Below are 18,785 nucleotides of genomic sequence, written 5' to 3'. Positions count from 1 at the left end.
GTGTGTTGTCATAGAGTCATAGAGATGTACAGCATGGAAACAGACCCTTCGGTCCAACTCATCCATGCCGACCAGATATCCCAACCTAATCTAGTCCCATTTGCCAGCATTTGGCCCATATCCCTCTAAACCCTTCCTACTCATATACCATCCACATGTTATGTCATGTTTTGGAGGTTTGCAATGGAAAATAAGGAAACTTATTTTCCATTGCAAATGAATTTTGTGTTACGAAATTGCACAAAATATTTCAGAGGCATAAACAGAAATTGCTGGAAAAGCACAGCAGGTCTGGCAGCATCTGTGAAGGGAAATCAGAATTAACGTTTCAGGTCCAGTGACCCAAGTTCCGAGGAAGGGTCACTGGACCCAAAACATGAACTCTGATTTCTCTTCACACAAACTGCCAGACCTACTGAGCTTTTCCAGCAACTTCTGTTTATGTTTCTGATTTACAGCATCTGCAGTTCTTTCAGTTTTTAATTTGCATAAAATTTCAAGGTTTCAAATCAATTTGAGACACCTTGGATAGCATTGTGTTTTGTTCTTTCTTAGTGGTTATTGGGAGTCTTAGTTTGCCCTCAGAGTACACTAAAGTGCCTTCCAGCCTAATAATTACATTGAAAACACTGTGGTTTTTGTGTCTGAGTTAAATAATTGTAGGTTCAGGTCCTGCTCCAGAGACTGGGCTGATATTCAATTGAGTAGTGAGGGTGTGCCTCATTGTCAGAAGTGCTGCCTTTCAGGTAAGGTGTTAACCCAAAGCCCCATCTGTCCTCTCAGGTGGATCTCAAAGATTCCCTGGCACTTTTTTAAAGAAAAGCAAGGAAATTATCCTCCGCATCTTGATAAAAAATTTTCCCTCAATCGATATTATCTGGACATTGCTAATTATGGGAGTTTGCAGTCCATTAATTGGCTGGTGATATCCTACATTTTATTTATTTGGGGATTGACTGATTTGATTTATTGTCACGTGTACCTAAGTACAGTGAAAAGCTTTGTTTGAGAGCAGTACTGGCAGATCATAGTAAGCAAGTACATACAGATCATAGAGTGAAAAAAACAACTTGGACAGTGTAAGACAAATAGGATGTGCACTAGGCAAGAGCAACATCAACAGGGCCAGCATTATTTAAAGTTAAAGAATCCACTCATCAGTGTAAGAATGGCCAGAAAGAAGCTGTTCTTGAACTTGCTGGTGTGTGTGTGTGTGTTCGTTCAAGCTTCTGTACTTTCTGCCTGATGGAAGAGGTTGTAGAAGAGCATTGTCGGGGTACGATGGGTCTTTGATCATGTTAGCAGCCTTTCCACAGCAACAGACGTGTAAATGGACTGTGGGAGGTTGGTTTCCATGATGGTCTGGGCAGTGCACACAAGCTTCTATAGTTCCTTATGGTCCTGGGCAAAGCAGGTGCCATACCAGGCCGTTATACACACGGACAATATGCTTTCTATGGTCCATCTGTAAAATTTGGTGAGGGTCCTTATGGACATACCAAATTTCCTGATCTGCCTGAGGAAGAAGAGACATTGTTGTGCCTTATTGACTCTTGCATTTATGTGGGAATTCAGGACAGGTTGTTGGTTGTCATCACTCTTAGGAACTTGATGCTGTGCACCCTCTCAATCTCAGTTCCGTTGATATAGGTGGAGGCTTGTTCTCTTTTTTTTCTTTGAAGTCAATGATCATTTCTTCAATTTTGCTGACATTGAGAGAGTGGTTGTTCTCATTGCATCCTTCTGTCTCCAGTGGGTTGGGTGTTGGCTTTGAAGATGAAGTTAGCATTTATTACCCAGAGAGCTGTTGCAGTAAACATACAGCATCTGCAATGCGCAGATTTCTTTCCCTAAACAGCATTCGTAAACCTGATGTTTTTTTTTCTTCAACAATGGTTATCTTGGGCTAATTTTCTTTCATCAAATTCAAATTTCACCATCCACAGGATATGAGCCTATGTCCCCAGAACATTAATGTATGGGATTACTGTCCAGCAACAAGCACCATTATGCCTCCACCTCTCCTAACAGTAAGAGTGCTTCGAAATTATTTTGTTGCCTCTCAAGCACTTTGGGTTGCCACCATTGTTAGCTGTCACTCAATTGAGTGTGACTTGTTGGTACGTATCTCTTCCCTGGGACTTCATGTGACTGAAAAGTTGTGTGTGCTGCAGTCATGTAAGGTATTATATGAATATAGGTCTATTGGTGATGGACAAGTGCAGATAATAATGGTAATAATTGATTATAATCCTGCAATGGAAAATCCATTTTTATGAAAAACAACTTTGCACACAGCAGCACTGGCCCCTGCATAGCATCTATATCCTGAAAACACACAACTGAATAAAACAATTATGTGTCATGCTAACTCATCAATTCATGTTATATACATTAAACAAATTCCACTGATTTCCCTGTAAATCCTTTTACATTCTTTCTTTATCAAATAATAAAAATTATTTTCCTTTAAATGATATTATACTGCTTCTACAATAAACACCTGCAGTAAGACTTCCCAGCATTCAATATTTTCTGCATATCCAACTTTAGTCTTGAGTTCGAGCCACCTCATTCCAAAGTGGACAACCTTTTATTACCCACCCTCTGAGAATTGCTCACAGTCTGGAGAAACATGGCCCTCATGTTCCAACAAAAATAGCTTTTTTCTCATAATGATAGTATTTTGTTATTAATGTTTATTTTTCTTGAACACGAATTGCACTGTTTCTCCTTAGGCCTGTTCCTCTTCCTGTGACCTCCACTTGGCAAGTTCCAAAAGCAGCATGATTCACATCTCAGTTGAACTTTCTGGAGAATCATAGGCTCAGAACCAAGTCTCATTGCAGTGGGTTGGCACCTCAGAGAAAACCACTATTTCCAATCACAGTTCTCCACCAAAGTGCAATCATTATTCCTAGCAGCTTGTGAGCATCTGCAGATGAAATTAGCATTAGAACCAATGCAGTTCCCCTATTATTATCTTCTCTCCTCAGCATCATACTGCCATGCAGCATCACAGCACTAGTCATTCACAGCCTCGAGTTCTGAGAAATTGGGTTCAAATTCCATCATAATGACAACTGATAAAATTTAGATTCAATAAAAAGCTACCCTGATGGTGACCCTGACTGTAAAAACCCCTCTGGTTCATTAATGCTCTTTAAGAAATTTGCCATCCTTACCTGATTTCGCCTACATGTGACTTCAGACCCAGAGCAATGTGGTTGACTTTTAACTATCCTTTGAGCAATTAGGGATGGGCAATAAATTCTGGTCTAGTCAGAAACACCCCATCTCATGAATTAATTTAAAAAGTGGGAACATATCAAATCAGCCATGATTCAAATGGATAACAGAACAGGCCTCCTAATTCATAAGCATTGCCCTGGCTCAACATTTATCACTTCCAAGTCCACAAATGCCAGGTCACATGTATAACAGGTTTACAGAGGAACCTCGATTGTCCGAATGAGATGGGCGGGCACTATTTTGTTCAGATAATTGATTATTCGGTTAATTGATTCAATGCCTCCCCTCTGGAGCTCCAAGTTTTCTGAAGTTTCCTTTGTTCCTCATCTCTGTCTTAGGGTTTGTTTCTGAGCAGACACACACTTGTGTTTGAGGAACCTGCAGCATTGCTGAAGCCTCACCCCTCGCCCCAATCAGTTCAATAGGATTGACACAGCAAGCACTCGCTAAGTCCACTCCCCATTCAGGAGACTACAGAGCAGCACACCGCGCGTCAGCCCCCGTCCCCTGTTTGTCCCCACAACCCGTCCAAACCCACCCCCCCATTTGCCCCCAATCCATCCAATGCTGCCACCCCCATCCACCCCCACTCATCAGCGCCCCCCTCCTACCCCAAACCCTGTCCAACCCTGCCCCATCCACCCCCAACCCCCATCTAAACCTGCCCCCTGTCTGTCCCCACCCAACGTCTGACCCCACTGCCCCACGTCACCCTGACCTCATCTCCCACCCACCAAGTGCCCCCACTCACTGTCTGCCCCCCCTTGTCCGCGCCCTCCGGCCCCTGTCTGACCTGGCCACCCCACCTCCCCTGTACACCCCTCTCCACGGCAGCCAGACTGGACACCAACAGTAAGACTGCTGCTGCCTTGGGGGGGGGGGGTGAGTCTCAAAATAGCATGCACGCATGCGCACACAAACACAAACACGCACGCACACAAACTTTTTACTGCAATGTTTTGCTAAGCTCCACCTTTGCCCTGTACAGAACAATGTTGGAGAAATTATCTGGGGAAGGGGAGTTTAGGGCACACCACTGTGTAGAACTCAAGGGAAAGTGTGGGGGGAGAGAGAGAGAGAGAGAGAGGGCAGGTAGTTAGTCATTTGGAGACGGTGCCTATGCTCCCATCGATGTCCAGGACTGTTCTCAGCAACATTTCAGTAAACTGGGTTCATTTTTAATCATTGTAAACAAAAGACATGATCAGTGTTGGAAATGTCTCTTTGATGTAGTGTTTCTATCGGGACCTTGAGATCTTCTTCAGATTATCCAAAATTGATTTTTGGATAATTGAGGTTCCTCTGTGTTTAGAAGCACTAGCTTTTGGAGTCCTGCTCCTTCATCAGGTGGTCATCGGAGTAGCACTCCGAAAGCTAGTGCTTCCAAATAAACCTGTCGGACTAGAACTTGGTGTTGTGTGATTTTCAACTTTGTGTACCCCAGTCCAACACTGGCACCTTCAAACATGGCAATTGTATTGCACTTTATGCCAATCTTGCTGTGACTAATGAACAAAGGCATGTCTCTTTGATCTGTATGACCACTTGCCATACCAGATAGTGTGTTTAGCCGTTGGAATGTTTTACATACTGTGCAATTTACTTTCTTAGCCATGCCATTTTGTTTTAGGCTTTAACTGTATTGAAAGATTATGTTCCTGATACATCCTCATGCAGTGTGTGTTCAGATTGCAACCAATGTGTGGAGCACAGCAATAAACGTAACAGACTGAGATCAGCTTTGTCATTCTTGATAGAGAGGGACAGTTAGAAAAGTAAGGTTTGATGTGGGAATTCATTGCTACAACATAAAAAATGCAACTTCTTGAAAGATCATTTCAATAAATAGTCATGCACACAAACTACATTCGATTTCCTTTTCATTAACAAGTTAATGTTTACATTTTTAGGTCATCGACCTGCAAATGTACTCTTGCCACAAAGATTTTCACATTGAACAATATTACATGGAATTACACAGAGGAAGAAAATATGAATACAGGTCATTTGGGGCAACTAGTCCACACTAGGTTTGCATAAACCTTATCTGACCTTTACTGATCTAACTCTGTCAGAATAAATCTTTTTTTTTCTCCCTCATGTTAATATCTAGCCTCCTATTAAACACATCCTTACAGTTCACTTTGCCCATGCCCAAGAATCACTTTGTCACGACTCTCTGGGTGAAGAACTTTTGATTTTCACTTAGAAATTATAATTGGTTACTAAAAATATCAGAATGCATACATATAACTCCTATATAACATAGCTTCCCCTTTAAAATATTCCTTAGAAATTACTTCTTTGGCCAAGTGTTTCGTCATTTGGTTAAAATATCTGCTCATATGGCTAGGTGTCATACTTAGTTTTTTAATGACTACAGTCAGCATTGCAATGATACAGACTGGGAAGAGTGGTCTGCAGTCGGTATAGCAGTGAGGCAGGCTGGGAAAGGGGCATTCTCTGTGTTTGTTTCAAATTCCTAGTATTTACAGTATATTGCCTTCACCCAATAATTATTTGTTCAGATGTACAAGCTTTCTGCTTTGTACTTCTTGAACGGTATGGCCACAATTAAGGTTCTTGTTTGGACTGTCTGCTGTCATATTGGCACATCATGTTGAAGAATTAGTGTGATGCTCTATCTAAAGAATTGTTATCTTCAACCAGGAAACACACTTTAAAAATCCACTCAATCATTGGTTGTAAAATTTTCTAACTTATAGTATTACTTGTCAGAAATCTTTGCAGACTTCTTCTCAAGAATATTCAGCTTTGATCCATACTTAAGAAAGTTAACATGTCTTGATCTTTTCCAGGTGTTGTAATAGGCTCCCTGTCCCGGCTTTGTTCGACGGCAATTGATCCCTTGGACACTAATGTTCGCGCTGTTCTTATCCATCAGAGATATGTTGGCAACTCCATTGAACAGTTTACACTCTACTTTATCAACATGGCTGTCATGGCAACTTATCTCCACCAGGAGCACCTGAAGATCATTCCTATATTAGCAGGACTCTTTGCAGTGGCAAGGTGAAGAACAATATTAAAGAGGCATTGTTGTTTTTAATGTTATTTCTTTAGAGCTAAAGGGTGAAGGGTTCTGCCAATGGACTGCTCAATGTGGTTCTAAGCACGTGGATCATGATGTCCAACTGCCATCCTTGTTTTGTTACGTGTTTGTTTGTTGTAGGTGGGGCAGGAATAGGACCTCATAATTGGGATCCGGTAACTTCGGGAATAAAATCCACTGCTATTCCACCACCAGTCACCATCACATTGGTCGGCATGGACCAGTTTGGGCCAAAGGGCTGTGAGACTCCATGCTGAAGGACTGTGGACTCTATGGGCTCCACTGTGATGCCTTCTACAGTCAAATAAAATGACAACCTCACATCATTACGCAATACAAGAACAATGGCCGCTTTCAAATGGATTGTCAAGGTGGATACATCCTTACTCTAAACTCATTGGTCAATGTGGAGTTGAAAACATTCCAAGTAGCAGAGATCCAAAGAGATTCAGATACATTGACATGAAAATGTCACTGAATCAATAAACCTTGAATATAAAGCTAGTTTCAGTAATGGTGACGATGAGACTAACATCAATTGTCATTAAAAAACTCATCAAAACTGTCCCTCAGAGAAGCAAATCTGCCATATCTGATCTAGTTTACTTGTGACTCCTGAACTACAGCAAAGTCATTGATTCTTAACTTCCCTCTGAAATAGCCTAGAATGCAACTCAGTGCAAGATCAGTTAGAGATGGGCAATAAATGCTTTGCCAGTAACACCCTCATCCCATGAAAGAATAAAAAATGGTACAGAAAATACTTAGGGGAGTTAACAAAATGCTGCTCTTTACATAGAGAAAACCAGAATGCTAGTTGTCATATCCTATCTGAACGTTTGTATTCCATATTAGAGACCTTAAATTAGATAGTCTGATGTTGAAAGGGATACAGCATAGATTTACTAAATTGTAAGTTGCAAATTGAATGAATAGAGTGCACAAACAAAGTTTGTATTTTTGTAATTTAGAAGGCTAGAGGATAAGTTGATTGAAGCTTTCAAGGTATGAAAGGAACAGTGTTGATTGACAGAATTATTTTCACTATTTGTCAAATCTTGGACTCAGGGAATCATTTAAAAATTAGAACCAGACCTTGCAAAAATGAAATCAAGAAATGCTTTTATTCAGAAAGAGTGGTAGAATTTTGGAATTCTTTTCTGCAAAGTGTAATTGATGCTAGACCAATTGTGAATTGTAAATCTAAAATTGATAATTTTCTGTTATCCAACAACTATGGATTAAAATGGGTATATAAAGTTTGGTCATGGATCAGCCATGATTTTAATTGAATGATGGAACATGATCAAGGGACAGAATGGTGTCTTCCTGTTCCTATGTGATAGGTCCTCTATTTAAATTGCTCCGGCCTTTCAAAATAGTATTTTGGAAGGACAGCTTTACTGAATTAAGAGTTGAAATTATATCAGGACTACCAAAATGTTTTACTACTGGCCACTCTAACTAGTTAGGCGATGTGTAAAACCAAGCTGTACAATTCCTACTATTAATAGAAAACTGGAATGCATCAGTAGAGCATGCGATTGCTGCCAGTAGGAACATGTATGTTCTTTTATTGGAGACCTCAAGACAAAATAGCACACCATTATATAAGTAATGGGATACTGAAATACACAAGGACAAGTATACAACTTATTATTAAACTACTTAAACACACAAACAAACAAATGTGAAAACATGAAGGAAATATTAACAGCAGATAATTCTCTCAAATAATCAGAAGAAGCCCAACACAGAAGGATATCAAAGCTCATTGACTACATTGAAAATATCTACTGCAATCTCATCTTTCCCTGTAGCTTTGAACATTTTTCTTCAAGTATTTGTCTAACTGCCTCTTAATTGTTGCCAAATAATTGTGATTGAATTAGCATGTTGATGTATTCCATATTCTAATCATCATTTGCATGCAATAATTTTTAATGCACCTATTTGTGTTAGTAATCTATTCATATTTTTATACCTCATTATTCCTACTTAACCTAACAGTAGAAATAACTCACTATTAAATTTTGTTTTTGAACATTTCTGTTGGCTCCTCTATTAACCTTCCAGTGAAACTTGTTTATAGTCTTATTCAAAGCTTGAGATTTGTTAGGGAGAGTAATAGATTCCATCATTTTCTTTAATGCTGTCTATTAAACACAATAGATATTGATTTTCATGGATCAGATCTATGCGCTTATACAGAAAATATGGCATAAATCTGCTTGAAATTTGAAGTAAAATTAGAAAAGATGGGAAACACTCATCAGGTCTGTCATCATTTGCTGAGCGAGAATGAACATCTTAGATCACTAGCCTTTCCAAAGAACCACAGATATATATAAAACACTTTGTATTTGCACACCAGTTGTCAGGGGTGTATGACAAAACTGTGGCAGGAACTTCACTGATACAAAGTTTATTGTGCATTTCTTACAGATTGATATATTGGATCACAGCTGGATTAAGCAGTGCCTATCGTGGATTTGGATTTGGGCTGACATTTTTCCCAACCTTGGCGATGGTAGCCTACAATTTATACTGCATGTATGAACTGGGACTCGATCACTACTTTATCCCAGCTGAGAATGGAGGACCCACACGAGCTCCCGCCCCAAGACTGAGGTGGTGGGGTCTTGGAGGTTGAATAGTATCAGGGCAAAGATAAATTACACTGCATCGTGGAAGATTAGACTAGTGCACAATGCAAATGAGTGCAAGAACACTAAAAGGACCACACTGCTTATGTGGTTTATTGCAGTTTAAAAGCTTCAAGTATCAGATAGGATGAAATCTCGTGATGGTTTTAACAGGAATTCAACATTTCTGGAGTTATGAGTCTAACTACAAAATTATTGAAACTACGATATTGTTCTCTGTCCCACTGCCCTTGTTTAGTGTCATCTCGCCATAAATGTCTATTACATATTTTTTCAGATTTGTACAATTAGCTGATACAACTACATCTCAAATCATAGCATAAGAGTCAATAAAGTGTACATTTATGGATATTTATATACAATTGTATTCAATTTTGCTATTAAATTGAGATTGTTTCTCCTATTCTTGATGAACAGTTCGGGAAGCTTGATCCTTGCAAAGTTAGCCACACAATTCCTTTTCATTGACCTACCACATAGTTCTCCATGCCACAGAACTGTGAACTCATTCTGACAGGGAGTCTTTGCTATGAATTACTGTTATGTTTCAGATACTATTGAAGAGGTTCCCAAAGCAAAACCACTATAGGTTATCGTGTAACCACAATGATTCAGTGTTTGAGACCTTCTATGTTTATTGTCAATTTGTCTCCTTGCCTGATTCCACAAAGCATAAAGTTGCCTGGTATAGGAACTTTACAATAAAATTTTAAGTACTTAGCCATATGACTGAACATAGGAATAAATTCCAAGTATTTAGTCAAAACTTAATAGGTGAGAAATGTACAATTACACTCAGGAAGCCCTTTATTGTTTAACTGGATTATGAGATCTCAGGGCTATAATTACTGTAAAATCCAGTATAATGGATATACCAGCATAAAAGTACGAGCAGCATTACCCCTGGCTGGTGGAAGTGGTGTAAGTCACCACCAGACATGTATGCTATAAAAACCCACACTGCCCACAATCTATGCAGATTATATGGTAACAAGAACCACATTTAATGAAGCATAATTCTGACCCAGTATTAATGTTTCCTTACTGCAAGAAAGAATACCCAAAGCACCTGAATTACTAACAGCAAACTTTTAAATTCTGGCCAATAGTGGAGTCTTTACTATAGAATAGGTTTTACTGAACTCCAGCTGATTCTCATTGAATTTGATAATATCACAGGTTGATTGTTAACTTTTTGCCATGTTGCTTGTCTATTTCATTGCGTTACTCAGTGCAAAAGTTCAGAACGTTTTCTCTTCAGTAACATGATGAGATTGCAAATTGACAATGGGAAAATTCACAAGATAAATATGAAGGATGCTGGTCCATCAATTCTGAATTTCCAACATTACAGTATTTTAGGAAGAATTAATATTGATAGTTTATAAGTATGCTATTATAGAGTATGTTTGAGATCTCTGTGCTTATGAAGGTATAAATGTAATATCAAGCCAAATATATACATACCACGCCACCACTGAGCATTCTTATTAATTGTAATAAAGGTGTTTTTCTCATTGGAATTCAAAAGGAAAGGAAAGCTATCAATACATCAGGCTGGCAATTTTCCAGACTTCTTATAGTCTGAAACCTTTGACACGTACAACACAGTACTAATGCTGAGAAGCACAGATAATTCTAGACAAAAACAAAGAGACCCAGTACGCTCGGGATTTAACCAGACTTTCCCATTCACTCCTTATATGTACAGATAAATCTTCTTTTACTTTGACATCTAAGCATCGGACTAAGAAACATGGTAGTGGAGCTGTCAAATCTGGAAAGAGAAGTGCAGGGAATCTAAGAAGTGGTGATTATGTGATGCCAAACTTGACTTTATAACCTGGAAGATCACAGAAGGATATTCTGTGGAGGCCTAAAAAGTTGACTGTTGTAGTTCTGGAAAACAACTGATTACAATAAATCTCCATGCATTCAGTCTTGATTTGAATAGAGTAAAGAGGAAGAAGTATTTGTTTAATCATTGATCATGAATATTGTGAATAATTTCATTGAAGACTGTAATATATGCTGATCACCCTTTTCTCCTGGATAATTTTTGTGTACAGTAGTGAATTGTGTGTTTTATTTTAATATTGACCTAACTATAACTTAAAAGAAGTACATTTAAGAATTGAATATTAGTCATTTTTATATGAAATGTTTAGATATGTTTACTTGCATTGGACTTTGACCCATCCATAAAACATGTCGATGAACTAGTTATGTATTTTATCTAATACATCGAAGAATGTAAATATCTAATAAAGCTACTGCATTGTGAACAGTGTTTTGCACAGCAGTTTATACATGTGGATTCTCACTGTGTATTTGTATATTATAGTCAGAGTAGTAAATAAAAACATAACAAATAAGAACAGAATTAGGCATTTGGTTAAATGGAGCTGCCACTGTAAATGTTACTTTTCTATTCTGAAATCTCTTTATTAATCGAAAAACTATCAATATCTCTCTTGTGAATATGTACAGTGCAATGATTTTTTAAAGCATTGCTGCTTATTATGTAACTCAGGGGTCACTTGGACCTGAAACTTTGGCAAAACTGCTGTTGCATTTATCATTCCAGGTTTTTCTCATCCCTGATATGTTTCTGGATCCTGAACTTGTTGGGAAAGTGTAAGAAAGAGAGAACACCTGGGGCTTTTTGCATTAGGAATGATAAATGCAGTGGGTTGACAATCTACTGTCACATCTGGTGGTGGATACAAATCAGTAGGTTTGCTTTACTGTCACTTGAACAGGATTTAGGTGGGATGAGATTAACCTGTTGGTTGCAGATGTGCATCTATAGCAAAACGAAGGAAACCAATGGCTAGCGTATGCACCCTGGCAATGGAAAAGTCATTGATTTAGCAAGTAATAGCTCTTTGGAAATTTGGGTTGAGGCACACTGTTTGGGAAAATCAAACGAGTGCAACTGTTAGCAATACACTGCTTCTGTGTCAGACATTTATGATTTTGACTTTCGTACTAGAGACTTGACCACAAAATCTAGGTTCTAATGCAAAGTTGAACGACTGTTACTCTGTCAAAGATCCCATTAACCGAGCAGCCTGCTCTTTTAAATGGATGTAAAGTACCCCGTGGCACTATTTCGAGGGAAGATTATCCCTGGTGTAAAGACAAACACTTAATGTCTCTACTAACATCAATAAATCTACATTACCTGCCATGATCACTGTTATTTGTGACAGCTTGTGTGGAAATGAGCTTCATGGTTCCTAAATTACAACAGTGACTAGAATCAAGCCATTTTATTAGTTGTAATGCACTTTGGAAACACTTTCTTTATTTCTCGGTCTACGTATTACTCTAATGTGTGATACTGATTTCAGTAGGCTACCTCATTCCTGATGAAGAACTTTTGCCCGATGGACGGCACAGTGGCACAGTGGTTAGCACTGCTGCCTCACAGCGCCAGAGACCCGGGTTCAATTCCTGCCTCAGGCGACTGACTGTGTGGAGTTTGCACGTTCTCCCTGTGTCTGCGTGGGTTTCCTCCGGGTGCTCTGGTTTCCTTCCATAGTCCAAAAATATGCGGGTCAGGTGAATTGCCTGTAGTGTTAGGTAAGGGGCAAATGTAGGGGTATGAGTGGGTTTCGCTTCGGCGGGTCGGTGTGGACTTGTTGGGCCGAAGGGCCTGTTTCACACTGTAAGTAATCTAATCTAATCTAATGTCAATTTTCCTGCTCCTCGGATGCTGCCTGACCGGCTATGCTCTTCCAGAACCACTCTAACCTTGACTACGAAGAGTTGCAGCCTGCAGTGCTGACTTGCTTCCCCATAGAATTATTCAACAAAAGGATAGTGCTCCGTCAGGCTGATTCTCTGCTGATGTCACTCTACTGAAGTGCAGAAAATCAGTTTCAAACATTGCCCAGCCATAACAATGCACATGTATGTTCTTTTGAAAAGAGCAACTGTCCCTTAAGGGCAGGCCTGCAAACAGTTCAAAGTTAGTGCCATCTTGGACATAAGAGGGTCAGAACTAAAGGACAGCTTCAGCCTATGGAAGAGGTTGAAGATGGATATTTAACATCATCTCAGCTTCCACCCAGCTTCCTAATCCTTCGCACTTAGACAATTGCTTCCGATGTTTAATGAAGAAAACATGTGGTTTCACATAAAGGATAAAAAGGAAGACTGCATTTGTGGGCCTGCAGATGTATGCAAGAACAGTGCACTACAGAGTGAGTCTTATGCAGCATGTATGCTACTTCTCCAGACAAGCTGATTGCACAAGAGCCCACTGTCATTGTGCTGGGATTAGGTTGGGTGCGGCAGGCGGGAAATATTCTTCTCAAAGTTCAACCTCTGACATTTCCTTAGGGTTCAAACTGTTGCATATCGATTGTCCTGATAAGCACTCATTTTATCAAAAGCTCAAAAACAGTCTGGAGAACCAAAAAAAACCCAGAAAATGTCCACCATCTGAAAAACAAATAAAAACTGATAAATGATTTTTTTTTTCTGTCCTCATATTGTGTACCATCATCTCCTTGTCTGAGTGAACTTATTTTGCACTTCCAACACTTCCTGTTTTCTTTTTGGAGTGTGAAGGGAATTTTATTTCTAAATCCATCGACAACTCAGAGGGTGTCGGTCATGGTGAGGTGAAAAGGCTTAATGTTTTTGAGTGGTGACCTTTTGTCACAACACCGGATGCTAGTGGAGCATTCATCACTGAAGTACTGACCAGCAGCTCTTCAGTTTCCTCTGATTTATCACACTGCCTACGAGCTCTTCTGTCCCTTCTTTGTGGGAAGTTTAGCATTCACAAATATCAGTGTACAGCTGAGGTTGAACAAAAACTTTAAAAAGAATACTTTGAGGTCTTAAAAAAATGCAATTCTAAGCTGGTGACTTTAAAGACTCCTCTGGTCAGGGAGCATTGGCCACCACTTCAACAACATTCTGAAAATAATCAAGGGGATCTGAAAGTAAAGATACATTTGGGGATAGCAAATACAACTTCTGTTGGCCACATTTCATTCTAAGAGAAACCAAGGAGTGCAGATGCTGGAGAGCGGAGTCAAAAAGTGTGGCGCTGGAAAATCACAGGTCAGGCAGCATCCCAGGAGCAGGAGAATCGACTTTTTAAGCCATTCATCAGGAGTGTGAGTGCGAAAAGGGATGGGGGTAGGAAGAAGGCGACTCAGATAAATAGGGGGGGGGGGACGTAGCTGGAAAGGCAATAGGTAGATGCAGGCAGGGGGTGTTGGTGATAGGTTAGAGGGGAGGGTGGAGGAAACAGGTGGGACCGTTCCAGAGGGCGGTGCTAAGTTGGAGAGTTGGATCTGGAACGAAGTTTGGGGAGGGGAGATGAGGAAACTGGTGAAATCGACGTTGATGCCACATAGTGGGAGGGTCCCAAGATAGAAGTTGAGGCATTCTTCTTCCAGGCGTTGGGTGGCTTGGATTTGGCAGTGGTGGCGGCCCAGGACTTGCAAGTCCTTGGTGGCGTGGGAGGGGGAGTTGAAGTGGTCAGCCACAGGGCAGTGGGGTTGTTGGGTGTATATATCCCAGAGGTGTTCCCTAAAACGTTCCATGAGTTGTGGTCCTGTCTCCCCGATGTATAGGAGATCACATTGAGAGCAACAGAAGGATTAGATGAGATTTTTTTAGATTAGACTTACAGTGTGGAAACAGGCCCTTCGGCCCAACAAGTCCACACCGACCCGCCGAAGCGAAACCCACCCATACCCCTACATTACCCCTTACCTAACAGTACGGGCAATTTAGCATGGCCAATTCACCTGACCCGCACATCTTTGGACTGTGGGAGGAAACCGGAGCACCCGGAGGAAACCCACGCAGACACGGGGAGAACGTGCAAACTCCACACAGTCAGTCGCCTGAGTCGGGAATTGAACCCGGGTCTTCAGGCGCTGTGAGGCAGCAGTGCTAACCACTGTGCCACCGTGCCGCCCACGGTTGAATGTGCAGGAAAATCTCTGCTGAAGATGATCTTTTGGGGCCTTAGACAGAGCTGGGGGTTGGGGGGTGGAGAAGAATGGATTTGGGCACAGGTCTTATACCTCCTGTGATGGCAAGGGAAGGTGCAGGGAGTGCACCTAACAAGGGAGTCATGGAGGGAATGGTCTCTACAGAATGCTGATAGGGGTGGGGGTGGGAAATATGTCTTTGTCGGCGGGGACTGATTGTAGATGGCAGAAATGGCAGAGGATAACACGCTGTATCCAGAGATTACTATGGTGGAAGGAGACGACCGCATTGGGTGAAGATGTGCTGGAGGGCATTTTTGACCATGGGTGAGGGATAACTGCTGTCCTTGAAAATAGGAGGCCATCTGCAATATCCTGGAGTGGAATGGCTCCTCCTGAGAGCAGATAGGACAGAGGTGGAGGAATTAAGAATGAAGGATCATCCTAATTCGGTGGGTGGGTTAGAAATGTTAGTGGAAATGTAGTCCAAGTAGCTGTGGGTGTTGGTGGATTTGAAGTAGATGTCCATGTTGATTCATTCACCAGAGAGATCTAGGAAGGAAAGGGAGATGTCAGAAATGGTCCAGGTGAGTTGGAGGTCAGGGTGGAAGGTGTTCGTGAAGTTGATGAACTGTTCAACCTCCTCATGGGAGTACAAGGTGACAGCAATACAGGCAACAATGTAACAGAGGAAAAGATGGGGAATGGTGCCAGTGTAACTGCAAAAGATGCACTGTGCCACATATCTGAAGAGGCAAGCATAGCTGGGCCCATGACTACCCCTTTGGTCTGAAGGAACCAGGAGGTGAGCACCAGTTGCAGCAATCAAATGAGTGAGTGGGTGAAAGAGTACTGGTTGGATCAGTGGGAGAGCTTTTGCCCAAAATGTTGATTTTCCTGCTCCTCGGATACTTCTGGAACTGTTGTGCTTTTCCAGTACCACTGTAATCCAGAAGCAGTGGGAGGAGGAGGAAAGTGAGGGCTTGGAGGCCTTTGCCACGGCAGATGGGTGTGCACAGGGACTAGATGTCCATTGGGAAGAGGAGGCATTCCAATTCTATCGCAGTCTTTCTTCTATTTGATTTTTGTCTCTCTTCTTCTGATTTTCAAAAGGGCCCTTGTACTTTTACCCAAGCTGTGGCTCATGATGTGCAAGTGCAGAATCTATCCAACTGTGGGACATTAAAAAAAATAAAGAGCTCAAATTCTGCCCTTATGCAATGAGTTCTATTGAAACATGTGCTAACAAATAAGCACCTGTCAGTGCTCCTCTCCCTAGCTTCACTGATTTAGCACAGACTCTAGTTTAAATCTTCATGATCCATCAGGCTCAATTTTCCCTTGAAAATTGTATTCACCAAGCCTATAACCCACTGACATTAAAAAGTGTCTCTTTATATTAGATTACCTACAGTATGTAAACAGGCCATTCGGCCCAACAATTCCACAGCGATTCTCCAGAGAGTAACCCATCCAAACTCATTCCCCTATCCTATATTTACCCGACGTAAGGGGCCTAGCACTATGGGCAATTTAGCATGGCCAATTCTCCTGACCTGCACATCTTTGGATTATAGGAGGTAATCAGAGCACCTGGAGGAAACCCACAGAGTATGTGCAAACTCCACCCAGAGACAGACACCCACCCAAGACTGGGATCAAACCTGGGTCCCTGGCGCTGTGAGGCAGCAGTACTAACCACTATGCCACCCCAGTATTAATCAGTATCAAATGAATGCTGCTCACCCTTTCGCTCATGTACATTTAAACCGGAGTTTATACAGTGATATTTAAACACACACAAGCCCCTAAAGAATAATTAGTTGGCTAAAATCACTGAAATGAACAAAGGTTTCAGGTTTTTTTCCCATTTGATAGAACATACAAAATCCAACTTATTGGGATGATGGAATGGAACGGGATGGGGGAGGTCTAACATCAACCAGCTGTTGCCCTGGATGTCTACAAATGTGTTCTAACTCTAGGTTAGAAATTGGCCCCACCTTTGCCAACTGACACTGTCTAATGACTTTCGGGGGGGGGGGGGGGGGGGGGGGGGGGAGGAAAGAGAGAAAAGAGGAGAACTATCATTTTCAGTATATTTTTCTCTACTTTTACTCAACTAAGTCAGCTGACCTTCATTCAGCCTGTGGCTGCTTGCTGTACATAAAGCAGTCCACTTAGTATAAAGCCTTTGACTGTAACAGTTTGTCCGACAAGTAGCCATGAGATGTCACTTAAGTCTGACTCACTATAACTACTTCTGATTTTTGAACTGTTTACAGAGTTAAAATTGTGCCAATCATTTTCAGCCACTGTTGGTTTTATTTCAGGAGTCCCAGAATCTAAAGAATTTTGAGTGTCTACCTCTTTACTTATTGAATACCAAAAAGTCCAATGAGACAATGCTTGTTTTAAGCAACATAACAATGTGCACACCAGAACGTAGAAAATGAAAAATAAAAGAATGCATTTGTAAGAATGATTTATTTTAAAACTGCAAACAGCATTCATTTGCTCAGGTTTCAATTAGTCCAGCTCAAGTTGTGTACTGGATGTGAGAGAGAGAGAGATTTACAGTTGGAATATCTTTCAAGCAAGCTACTGCTAAGATCTTTCCCTAAGTTATGAAGGCAATCTTACATGGGGAGAAAAAGATTAACCAACTTTATTAGTTATGGTTCACACTATTATTTTAAGATGGAATCTGTTGCAATGTGATCGTTTCCCAGGAGACTCGCTGGAGAGGGTCCAATTTTCAGTGCAGTCTGTTTGTAGTTTCCTGTCGGAAAGCTTTACACAGGCGATGATATCCATCTACAAGTATTAAATGGGGGCGAGAGCGCCAGCGAGTCCAATCGCTGCGGTTTTCAAATGCTTTTCTAAAAAAAAAATGGAGCAGTGTCAGGTACAGGAGCCAAGGTGCAATGTTTAACACTAAACTAGAAAGTGAGTAGTGTCATGTTAGCAGCTGAATCCTCTACCTCAAGTGAAATACTATTAAATAATAAATTGTATTTGCAGAGTGTACATTTAACCTAAATAAATACTTCACAAGAGCAATTAAAATTTAAAATGTAAAAAAAAGGGAGGGAAACGAGGTAGGTTTGGGCCTTAAAAGAGAGAGTGGGAGTGTAAGTGCTCCACAATTCAAGACCCAGTGGGCCTGTTTAGTCCATAATCCTACCTGTTCCAGATAACCATTCACTCCCTACTCATCAAGAATATTTAAAACAATGTGGATTCAAGATTTTACTTTTGGGAGGAAGAAAATTCCAAAAAGAACAAAACAAACATTTTTCCTCATCTGTCTTAAATGGGCAATCCCTTATTTTGAAAGGGAGAACTCCAGTTCTATATTCTCCCACAAGAAATAGCATCCTTTCTACATTCACCATTGTAAGATTCTGAGAGATGTTGACATTTTTTGACCAAGTCGCATCTTCTAAACTCCAGCAGACAAAGTCTACTATTTCCAACCTTGCTTCAAAGGGCAACTCATTCATTCTAGGTACTCATCTAGTAAATCTTCTCGGAACTGTTTCCAACAGGTTTAGGTCCTTCTGTAAAATATGGAGACCAAAACAGCACACCATACTCTAGCTGTGGTCTCACCAATGCCCCATAACTGGATCATAACCTCCAGACTTCTGAACATTTTAAGATTCAGAGTTTTGGGCCTAGATGGTTTAACAAGCAGGTTAATTCCTATACTGAAAGTAGTTGGAAAAATAATTCTGCACTAATAAAGTATTGGGTGGGGTCAACCTTCTGGTCTTCACTAGAGTAGCTATAGCAACCTTTTTATTACCCCCCACCCCATGGATT

At 40.8% G+C, this 18,785-nt stretch overlaps 1 protein-coding gene across 2 annotated transcripts in view; it reads left to right on the top strand.

The window, feature by feature from the left end:
- Positions 1-9,235, top strand: part of LOC132829011 (uncharacterized) — a 66,036-nt gene extending 56,801 nt beyond the window's left edge. For both annotated transcript variants that reach the window (XM_060846275.1, XM_060846276.1), the window contains exons 3-4: positions 6,072-6,285; positions 8,771-9,235. In XM_060846275.1, coding sequence (XP_060702258.1) covers positions 6,072-6,285; positions 8,771-8,978 — 422 coding nt within the window. In that variant the 3' untranslated portion in view covers positions 8,979-9,235. The remainder of the gene's footprint in view (positions 1-6,071; positions 6,286-8,770) is intronic.
- Positions 9,236-18,785: the final 9,550 nt, after the last annotated feature.

Source organism: Hemiscyllium ocellatum, chromosome 28, assembly GCF_020745735.1.
Source record: "Hemiscyllium ocellatum isolate sHemOce1 chromosome 28, sHemOce1.pat.X.cur, whole genome shotgun sequence".
NCBI lineage: Eukaryota > Metazoa > Chordata > Chondrichthyes > Orectolobiformes > Hemiscylliidae > Hemiscyllium > Hemiscyllium ocellatum.
The sequence above is the reverse complement of the archived record's forward strand: the minus strand, read 5'-3'. Positions and strand labels throughout refer to the sequence as shown.